This window comes from Ochotona curzoniae, unplaced genomic scaffold (assembly GCF_017591425.1).
Source record: "Ochotona curzoniae isolate NIBS_2020 unplaced genomic scaffold, NIBS_Ocur_1.0 scaffold_3835, whole genome shotgun sequence".
NCBI lineage: Eukaryota > Metazoa > Chordata > Mammalia > Lagomorpha > Ochotonidae > Ochotona > Ochotona curzoniae.
Window position 1 is genome coordinate 3,772,034 of NW_024467114.1, and position 11,505 is coordinate 3,783,538.

General features: G+C 48.9%; 1 protein-coding gene across 1 annotated transcript in view; it reads right to left on the reverse strand.

Annotated features, from left to right (window-relative positions):
• SEMA3E (semaphorin 3E) overlaps positions 1-10,198 on the reverse strand; it is a 168,062-nt gene extending 157,864 nt beyond the window's left edge. The window contains exon 1 of the mRNA XM_040964788.1: positions 10,084-10,198. Coding sequence (XP_040820722.1) covers positions 10,084-10,198 — 115 coding nt within the window. The remainder of the gene's footprint in view (positions 1-10,083) is intronic.
• Between the last annotated feature and the right edge of the window lie 1,307 nt (positions 10,199-11,505).

The following is an 11,505-nucleotide window of genomic DNA, read 5'->3' on the forward strand; positions in this document are numbered from 1 at the left end:
CGTATGATCACAATGGCACTAGGGTAATTAGGTGGCCAAGGAAATTCTGTTTCTGGGTAGATTCAGGGCATTCCACGCGGCGGGAAGACTGCAGGGCCCGGCAGGGATGGCGCAAGGCACGTCGCGGGCTTGCACAGACCTTCCTGCTCCAGCCCTCCTACTCATCTCAGGCTCTGCATCTCCTGTCAGGCCCTGCGCCCTGCTTCACAGGCAGCGTGCTAAAAAGCTTTGTTTTGAATATTGTTCAAAACAAAAAGAATTACAACTAGAGCCTATGCCTCTTGGCAACAGGGTTGGATTAAGGTGTGTGTGTTAAAGTTTTTATTTTGGGATAGTAATTTATACACAGAAAAGTTGTGGCATTACTACAGGGAGCTCCTATATTCCCAGACTCAGTTTTCCTATTAGGAACATGGTGAATTTTTCCCCATTAATGAGCCAATAATATACATTATTATTAACTAAAGCCCATGGTTTGCCCAGATCTTTTTAAGTTTCTTTTTAAAAAATGTTTGTTTTTATTGAAAAAGTAGATTTACAGAGAGAAGCAGAGACAGAGAGGAAGGTCTTCCATCTGCTGGTTCATTCCTCAAGTGACTGCAACAGCCAGAGCTGAGCTGATCCAAAGCCAGGAGCTTCTTCTAGGTCTCATGTGGTTGCAGTGTGCCAAGATTGTGTGCCATCCTCTGCTGCTGTCCCAGGTCACAAGCAGGGAGCAATCGGGACATGAACCGGTCGGAGCTCATATGGGATCCTCATATTTAAAGGGGGAGGATTAGCCAATTAAGCCATCATGCCGGGTCCTCAGATATCCTTATGTTTTTACCTAAGAACCCGGCACAACCCCAGGACTGAATTAGACTACCATACTACATTCATAATATTGTGATTTTCATTCTTAAAATCAAAGCCTGATGCTCACTACTTCAAGCCCTGATGAAGCTCAGCAAATCTTCCTGGAACAAGTGAATGACCAAATCCACAAATCTGTCCTAACAAGATAGGGAAGGAAGCTCCTAAGTCCCCGAGGGAGACCTCAGGGTGAGAAACAAAGGGCAGGACGGTATGAGATGACCTAACAAGGGATCAGGAGGGATCAAGCTGTGTGACACAGGGACAAAGCATGCATGACATCCCACGTCACAGGCGCAGGTCATCAGGGCGTGTAGCCAGAGGATAAAGGGTACGTGACATCCTAACATCACCAAGTCCAGGAGGGATCAAGGTGTGACACAGGGAAGGAGGGTGTGAGACATCCAGGAGGGCGGTCAGGCTGTGAAGGATGCGTGACAGCTCACTGTCACCAAGCCCAAGAAAACCTCCCTCTAGGAGCTTTTTTAATTTTTTTAAAAATCTTGCAAAAATACTTTTCCACAACCGGCCAACATCAGATGGTCTCACAGCTCAACCCTAGATTGATATGCCACATTTGATCCTGTCAATAATCATGAAACATATTTAACATATGCCAAATTGAGACCCATAATCCATACAAATCATAGTGATTGGAAAGACACTGGATTAGAATGGTGTCATGGTCAGATGAGTCCAAGTATATGTGAGGTGGACGTGTGAATAGATGACACAGCTTAGGCGACAGACCTGATGAAGACGATGTGGAGAGCAGCACTGTCACAGCAGTGCTCACATGGAAACCAGCTTCAGCAGTGTTACAGGACAGCAGCGGAGGGCCAACACCCAGGCAGTAGTTACAGGACTTGGAAATTACTGGAAGAGGGGTTGGGGCAATGGCATTTCTGGCTAATCCTCCACCTGTGGTGCCAGCATCCCACTTGGGTGCTGATTTGTGTCCCAGCTGCTCCACTTCTGATTCAGCTTCCTGCTTGTGGCCTGGGAAAGCAATAAAGGATGGCCCAGGTCCTTAGCCTCTGAACGCATGTGGAAGATCCAGAAGAAAATTCTGATTCCATGCTTTGGATAGGTCCAGCTCTGGCTGTAACAGCCATTTGGGGAGTGAACAAACAGATGTAAGACCTTACTTTTCTCTAATTCTGACTTCCATGTGAAATAAATTCTTTTAAAAAATTACCTAGAGGATTAATTTTATCCTGTCCACAGGGACCTCAGGAAACCACTCCTTGATCTTAAGGAAATTAGAATAGTTACATAAATGAACAACACCAAGGCATGTGTCTAAGTTGTGACACACTTAATTTTTTTCCTACAATGATCCTGAGATACTGTTTACACATCTCTGTAACTATGGGAATGGAGGCAAAGCGAGGCAGGGTCTGGAGAAAGTTCCATGACGGCACAAGCAGAGAGAAGCACCAAATGCAGTATACTGTAGGTTCAAACCTGGGGTTTGATTTAAACTCGAGAATTGAAGTCCAAATTCTTTCTACTGCAACATGCTGCCTCCTGACAAAACTCCAAAAATCGTTTTGAAGAAATCAGACACACAGGTTGCCCTGGGAAGGTAAAGAAAGAAGTCTACATTTCTAGAATTAGGCTGGACCTGGAACATCCCATGGGCCACAATGGAAGATTCAACTCCGTCTTAGGAAAAGAGCAATGGGGGAGGAGCAGCTCTCCGCAGCACTGCGAGGACATGCTCCATCTGGCTCCAGGCCCACAGGGAACCTCACCCAGAACCCAAAGCCCCTGCAGTTCCTGTGGCTTCTCAGGAAGGAGTTGGTAAGCACAGATGCAGACTACCTCTGGCCCCTGCCCCAGTGCCCATGCTCAGGGATGCTGTCTTGCTTGGGTTCTGCAGCTGGTTTTGTGACTTGAAGTCACCACTGAGACCCATTCGTAGGGAGGCTGTCTCCTTGTTCTGTTCCCTGGCTTTTATCCTGGTTTCCCTGAGCGTGCCTCCAAACTACCAGAAGATGAACCTCAACTACATAGACAAAGCACATTTCCATTACAACCTCCTAGCTCACATGTAACTTCAGCTTAGCAACAGACTCGGTCCGCTGCTCCAGTGCCCTGACTGCTGTCCACGGATGCCACAGTCCCAAGGTGTCTGACAGCATTGGTCGCACTGTCTGGTTTCATCAATATTTCCTAAGTCCCTGGATTTCAACCAATTCTGAATGCATGTTTTCTTACTGTTGTACTAGGGAACCGGTAAGCTGAGGACCAGGTAATAAATACACATCCTTTGTTACTGACGTGGTTTCTTTCCACTGTTGGGTCTAGATGGAGGACAAATAAGTGTGTGTCTGGAGAAGCTGCTGGGGAGAAGCAGGAGAGAGGAGAGCTGGAGCTGTCTCCAGTGAGGTGGAGGCATAGTGGGAAAAGGCACTGATGAGAGAGAGGCGGGGTGATAGCCCTAGAACAGCAAGTGCACACAAGTGCAGATTCAGAAGGAGAATCCTGGTTCAGGGGAGGAAATGTGCCTGATGGGGAAGGAAGCCATCTCTTACCTGCACTGCATCACTCACTCCAGGACTCGGGGGCAAGAAATGACCAGACAGGGAACCCCAGCACTCCTCCTCATGCATGTTTTCCTAAAGAAGCCCTAAGTAGCTTCTCAGGATGCCCCAGCTTGCTTGGTGTTCCTTCTCATCCCACACCATTAGACTCTCCTCTGAGAAAGTCAGTAACTCTCCTCTGAGCTCTTGGTAATGGTTTTGTTCAAATACCTGCTCACTGGGGTCTGGACGCCAGGCCTGCTACCTGCTCCCTCCCAGGGAGAGGCACAGTAGAGGGCTTTCTTTCACTTTCAGAGCAAACACCACCTGCTGAGTAGGAGTGCCTGGAGGCCAGGGAGCACGTCTGGGTTTGGTTGCAGTGGCCCCATTGTGCCTCACAAGGCCCAGCTGACATCACCATTGTCTGTGCCTGTTTATTTTACGGATTTGGACCTTTGTTTCCAAGGTGCCATCTGATCAAATCTCAACTTTCCTTAGGTGATAAACAACATCATTCTAGGATAAAGCCACAAACGGGAGGACCACCAACATCCTTTGTCTCTTCAAGACATCTATTCTAGTAAGAGCTTACTTTCATGAAAGATCTTCCTTTTCAAAATCTGTGTGTAAGCTCAAAACCTCCAGAAGTGCCTTCCCACATTTTGAGTGATAAGTTAATAATTAACTCATGGCTGCTTGGACAATTAAAAAAAAAATAAGGAAGCCACACAGCCCAAGTCTCACTGAGTCTGAGTCTGCCCGGGTCACTCACGAGCATGTAAAGCTTAATAAGGGCTGAGTGGTCTGCCCCCGTAAAGGGCATGTCCCTGAGGGCTGAGTGGTCTGCCACCTTAATGGGCATGGATCCTTCCAGAATTCTGTATAGTCTGTGTATGCTACAACAGATGAGAAAATTCATCTGAAGCATCTGAAGTGACTTGCTCCCAACAGGAGCTAGAGCCAAGTCAGGTGGGTCTCACCTGAAGCCCAGCTTTTCTGGCCCCTGACAGCACAATGCAGAGTGTATGACAATACACAGACCTACCCTGCTGCCCCGGGTCACCATGCTGAGGCGAGGAGCTGAGGCAAGGAGCTCAGGCCTGGAGCAGACGGTGCTAATGGCTGAGTTCAACTAAAAAGGGACAGAGGCGGAAATACACTTCAGAGCATGAGAAATCAGGCAAGTCGATGGATTTCCCTTTCATTTTTCTGTACTAGACATGGAGGCGACATTAGGAGGGCAATGGGCCACATCAGGGGAATCTCATGAAGTAAACATTAGAACTAGGCAGGCTGGAGACTTATTGAGCAGTCCACTCCCTTGGGCACCACAGGGAAAGGGTTGTGATCAACTCCACTGAGGCGCCTGCTCTTGAATGGCCACATACCTGCATATAGAAAGCTCTTTCAGCATCAGAAGAGGCAGCCATTGGTTTAAACATGGCGTGGGCATTCTTCTCATTCCTACCTGGGTGGCAGGAACCTAGGTACTTGGGCCATCCTCTGCTACCCCCCAGGGTGCACATCAGCAAGAAGCTGGCATTAGAAACAGAGCTGGGACTTGAACCCAAGCACCCTGGTTTGGGACATGGGTGTCCCAAGAGGAACTGACCCACTCCCCCAAATGCCCTCCTCCTCGCCCTATTTCTCTTGGAGGGAATAATTATTTACCAGTGTAATGTAATAGGCAACATCTAGATTAGAATTAAATAACTCACAGAACCATTCAGGAGTTTTCGCATACCTAGGTGCAAAGCAGAGGCTATACCTGTCAATAGGAGACACAGAAATACCAGAAATGGCCTTCTACAATCCTCATGTGGAGTTCCTACACAGAACGCATGTTTTGTGTCAACCTCAACAAGTCAAATCGCCATTGCTCATATCTTAACCAGTGATGTATTTCTAATCCAGACTGTCGGGAAACCCACCTCCGAACTCGCGCAGGCTCTTCCTGGTTTTGGGCCTGTGGGCTGATATTTACTCCTGGGTCCTATTGAAGCATTCTGTTGATGAGTCATGTCTCATGACCAGTTTTAACTTATCAGCACACAGGGATGTGTAACTAATAGCACCATTGATTCACGCCTGCTTACTGGCTAAAGAGCCAAAGCCATGAGCTGGGTCATGATAGAGTGGGTTAGTCACTGCAGCAGTTTTATTTGCTCTGTGTCTAAAATAAATACCACCAGCTTCCAAAATGACCAGTTGAGACTACTATTTAGCACCGTTCTCTTCTAGAACTCATTCTTTTCCTCCTTATAAGTGGAAAAATTCTAAAATGTGTGGTATTGGGTGGCTATGTGTCACAAATGGCTATGTGTAAACTTTTACAGCAAAAACCATTGGAACATGCACAGCTGATGTAATCGTCTTCTCAGTTACAACTAAAGGTCACATGGGAGACAGGCTTGGGAGTGATACAGTCTATCAGGATAAACTATACATTTTTATGCTATTTATGACCAACTTCTGTCTTCTATCCTAGTGTGATCCTAGTGCTCATTGCAATTTAAATTCATGCCTTTCCAGGAGCTTTTCTTTCTGGAGGACACACTTCCTCTAACACTCTCAATTTATAGCAGGACTCTGGAATCAATAATATAAAAATTCTAGATCACCAACTGCATGCAGAGATATGTTCCATTTGGTTGTCTACACAAAGATCTATTAAATACTTAAATAGAGGCATACTAATTAACACTCACTACAGCAGACTCTATATGAATATATATTCAATGCTTAAATCTACAATGATAATGTCAACATATTTTAGGCATGCTCCTCTGCAGAATCGATGCCTTTCCTAAGCCATCTCTTCCCCAAATAGCCCAGGAGAGGCTCCTTGGCTCCAGTGGTCTCTCCTTGCTTTTGCACCTCCCTCCCCCATGGCTGGGGCTCAGAGCTCTTCTCCATTTGCCCAGCTCCCTCGGCTGCACTGGGGGCTCTCCATGTTCACTGATTTCTTCTTGGACATGAATCGTGGCTCACTTGCTTTCTCTCCTTTGGGTTCCATGATCAGGAAGGTAATTTTTGTCTCCCCTGGAACCTCACTGAAAGATCTGGATGACAGGGCAGTCAGCAGAGTGAAGGGGACAGCCCACCAGGCTCTCCTCCCTTCATCACTTTCCTTGGTGACAGTTCTATAGTTTAGAGAAAGGGAGAAGAATGAAGGGAAGGGGAGGGGAGGGGAGGTAAAGAGAGGAGGGAAGAGGTAGGGGAGGGGAAGGAGAGAGCGAGAGAGCGAGCACTCCCATTCACTGGTTCACTTCCCCAAAGCCTGTAAGAGCTGGGCCTGTGCCAGGGGCCAGGCCAGAGCTGGGGGCTGGGCCCTCAATTCAGGTTTCCCGAGTGGGTGGCAAGGACCCACCGGCTTGAGTCACTGCCAAGGCCTCCCAGGGTAATTAGATTTGGGAATGGAGCCAGGCTGAAAACTGGCCACGCTGCTTTGGGATGTAGCTTTCCCACTCAGTGTCCTAACCACTAACAAAACATCCTCCCATAGGCATTTATGTATTTTCTTACAAGACAAATAACTTTCTTTATTTTAAACTATCTATACTAGCATGCATATCCTCTCAAATATTTCCCTGATAAATTTAACCTCAGCACAAATCATGACTGAAAATTCTTACGGAGTGGGAAATTCTAGCATTTTGACATTTTGATCTTTTCTACATTTTAACTTGCAGCTCTAACTTATTTTGTACCTGCAGAGCACAAGTATTATAGCAACAAACATAATTTAAAAATTTTTAAATTTATTTTAATTTGAAAGATTTATGGAGACAAGGAGAGACAGAGGAGAAAGCTCTCTCATTTGCTGGTTCACTTCCCAAATGACTGCAATGGCCAGAGCTGAGCCGATCTGAAGCCTGGAGCCAGGAGCTTCTTCTAGGTCTTCCATGCAGGGGCCCAAAGCTTTGAGTCTCACCCACTGCTTTCTCAGGCCACAAGCAGGGAGCTGGATGTGAACTGGAGCATCCAGAACACAAACCAGTGCCCATACAGGATCCTAGCACTATAAGGTGAGTCATCAGCTGGGTCCTAGTCCTTTGAGCCACATGGTTGGCCCTAAATGAGCATATTTTCATCATGTTGGGATGGGGCAGGGCTTCAGTAAGAGGCAGGTGGAATTCCGAATTGGTGCCAAGGAAGACAGCAGTGGGAGAGTTGTCTGCAGATTCTGTGCATCCTAGTCCACGTTCCCACTTCACTGCCCTACTGCACTCCTCTTCTCTTTCCCTGGAATGGCTTCTTCTCTAGCTCTAGTCCAAAACATGAGATTTCCAGGAATGCAGGGGAATGGATGAGAAAGAAAACGGACACGTCTCTGGCCACTTTTTTCCTGTACGTACTTCTGCTACTGTACTCACATTGCTTGTTTCCTAAGGAAGAGCCACCAAGGACTCATGACCCCCAGTGCAGTCCTGGATGTTCTTTGTCTTTCCTCCTCCCCTAAGGGAAGTAACTGCCAGTCTTGCATCTGACACAGAACCCCAGGATGAAACCTCCAGGGAGCACACTGGATTTCTTTGCTGGGAGAGCAGAGCCCCGTTGCACAGGACAGACATGAACGCATACACACACCCTACCTGCTGCCTCCTATTCTGAAAGACAACACACTCACTTCTTGTATTAATTATCTACATTCACCCAGGACTCTAAATTCTCCCCTTCTGAAGTCACGTAGGACAGCAGATTGTTTGAACTACGTGCCTTCTTGCTTTGGAGTATGCCCAAGATGTCCCCTGAGCCCAGGGTGCAGGCAGGCCACAGTTGTTCCCATGTGTTGGGGGCCTGCATACATCTAGATTCACACCGCTGTTGGTTTGTGACTCACCTGTGGGACAGTTAGGCAGGTGGCCTCTGCTGACCGTGCTACGTAAATCACACAGCTGAGGCTATTCTCATTTTAGCTAACACTACGCTATCTTCCCATGAAAGCATAATGTTGGGCATTTCAGTTGGTTCTATTAAACTGAAAGCCAAAAGGGAAATCATGTAGGCACCTGCAGTCCAGGATCCCCAGAGATGCCAGCACTTCTATTCCTGCATCAGTGGCACAACTCATAAGATCCTGCAGGCACATAGCAACACTATCAGACATGGTGCCACCTTGTAACCATCCCACAGATAATATGCTGTCCTGAGAAATATTCAACCGCACCACCTTGAAAACCACAACGACAGTGAGACCGAAACCAAGCACTCCCAAAGAGGAACACCAGGCACAACGTCCTGGTAACAGTAGCTGGCTTCCACTGGCACCACATCCCCTGGTCTGCAGGAGGTAAATGATTAAATAATGCTTTCTGTTTTTCTGGCATGCCTTTTTGTTCCCACTCCATCACATCAAAGTTTTACATCTTGGTGGATTTTTCTCTTAACGTCCTGGAACCAGGCAGATTGCAATACTGCGGCCCATCTTTGGAAACGAGAGCCCAGCTGATGGTGTGTGCTGTATTTCAAATATTCTACAAGTTCAGAGCCAACGTGTCTCCTCCATGTGTGTCGTCCACTGGGCTGTGATGGAGGAGACTGCGGTAGACTAGTGTTCCAAGTTTATTCTTAAAAGGAGAAATGCCTGCAATGAGCCTTGAACCGATGGTTGTCCAAGAAAGTCATTGCAACACAGAGATCTGGGGGAAGGGCAGGGGGACTCCCTGGCTGTTTTCATTGGGTGGCAAATATTCCAAATAATCTAGAAAGCCCAAACTCCTGCCTACAGTGTGGGGGAGGGGTGACTGAGCTGCTTTCACAGCTGAAATAGATTTTTTTCTCATCTAATCCACACCATTGCACCTGTTGGCTCTCTCAATGATGGGTGACAATCCAACTGGCTTTCCTGATAATTTATTCCACTTTTCTTCTAGGTCAGCAAAGTCACTTTCTCTGAGCTTGTTTGTTTCCTGGAGGAATCGCCAAACCTATTCCTGACTGGTTCCTATGGCTCCTGATGCAAACTCTTTTGATTATTTATTTATGAGTGTGATGTTGCTTTCTCAGGCGTAAGAGCAGAATGAAATATTGAAAGCACTCTATGACACAGGTCTGCAGTAAAGCAACATGAATTTACATGCAAAAAGAACAGATGTGAAAGACCACTAAGACAGTAATCAAGATAAGTCAGTTTACGAGCACTGCCAGTAAGCTCTGCGTGAAAAAAAGTAATAATTCATGCAACCGGCAAGCTAATTTATATTAATTAGTCATCCTAATTACATGGTGGTGACTTGTCATCACGGCCAGGCAGTCAGTTCTCTCAGGAGAAAGGGATTTGTCTCTTCCTCTCATTCCCACTTTGAAAACCAAACCAAAACAAGAACACAAGCACACTGCACCTCTATTTCTGAAGCCCTCCCAACCAGCTTGTCTCGGTAATAACAGATTCACTGTTCAAACACCGACTGCTAACTCAGTGCGGGCACCCCGCTGGCAACCTGCTGCTTTCCTTGCATCCAGCAGCAGAGAACTTCTTGTGTATAAAATCAACATTTACAAGACCAAAGGGGAAAAAACATCTCTAAGGGAGTATGCGATTTGCACTATTTCCAGAGCAGGCAAGCATGCAAGAATCTTTAGGAGAATTTGGCACTCAAATTTTTTCCGGTGTATTTTTAAAGGTCTTTGATAACTGCAACACACCTGGTTCAAACGGTTTCATTATGCTTTAACTAGAAGAATCTGGAAAGGCACTGACCTTTATGTGACAAACGCAGCCGGGGGTACGCGGTATCTGCCGTGTGGCCGCCGGTCCACAGTCCCAGCAGGTGACCCGTGAGGAGACAGGCGAGGATGCGCGCAGCCCGGGCCATTGCCGCCCGGCGCGCCAGCCGAGCCGAGACGCTCGGCCGGGCAGGTGCGAGCTTTCCCCTTCTCCGGACTAGGCTGCGGGCGTCGCGGCGGGAGGCTGGGTCACCAGAAGGCTCGGTTCCTAAGTGCCACTGGCTAGGCTGCTTGGATGCAGAGAAGCGCTCCCGCCTCGGGACAGTTGTTGATCCGTCGGGAGCAGAAGGACTTTCCCAGGAGGGGCAACCACAGGATCCGCGTCCTGTGCTGGCTGGCCCTGGAAGAAGCCGAGCGTTCCAGCCGCCGGGACCAGAAGCCCCCCGCGCGCGTGCGCCCGTGCGCTCGCACCGCCCTCCCGGGGCTCTGGAACCGGCTCCTGCACCGACTTGCCCGCCAGCGAGTTCCCAGTCACCTTTTCCCCGCCGCGCTTCGCTAATTAAAAGCGAGCTGAGCAGTTCTCTGTGGAGCTGCGGTCCCCGGCAGGGCGCCGTCTGTCAGCGCCCGGCAGCACCGCGAAGTTCAGGCGGGGTGGAGCGCTCCTCGCCTCCCGGAGGCGCGGCGGTCCACGTGCCGCGCTTGCAGCCTCCGCCCGCCCGGCCGCGCCCGCCCCACCTTGCAGGGCGGGGACGCCCGGGCCGCGCCGAGGAAGGTGCCGCGGGGCGCGGGGCGGCGCCACGGAGGGTGTAGCGATGGCCGCCCCGCAGGCTGGCTCCTTGGAGACAGACAACTTGGTTTCCAAAATGTGGTCATCTATTTCCAATCCCGCGGGCCCAAGTGGGGGCTTTTCACTGCGCCCCTGCCGCTCGCCCTCCCCACCACCGCGAGCCGGGCTGGCTGTGCCGCCCGCAGCGTTCTTTTCAGCTTTGGAAGGGGGACGGGGTCGTCGTGGGTAGAGTGCTTCTAGGGCCCCTTGCACACAACTGTCGCGGCCCCGATTGCGCATCTCCTGGACGCGCCAGCACGAAACGGTTGGCTCAGGTCACCAGTTTACTTAGGTATAGTTAAATTTCGGGGGATGGTTGTCCCCTAGGCGGGAACATGGGGTGTGTCATGTCCTAGCTGGCAGCTCTCCCCCACCCCCCGTGTGTTTGTGTCAACATGCTTAACCCCTTCAGCTTTCCGTTCCATCTCAAACGCCAAGCCAAACATTCCGGAGCTGTTGGCGTGAATGGTGTTATCCTAAGATAGCCAGAAACCCTGATGGATGTTCTCACTTGGTAGTTGAGGGTTTATTGGTAAACACGTGAGAGCGATTCCGGCGTTTCAGTTGGTGATGGCTCAGGACGCTTTCTGAGAATCCCATGGCAAAGACAGAAAGTAAGTCACCCCTGTA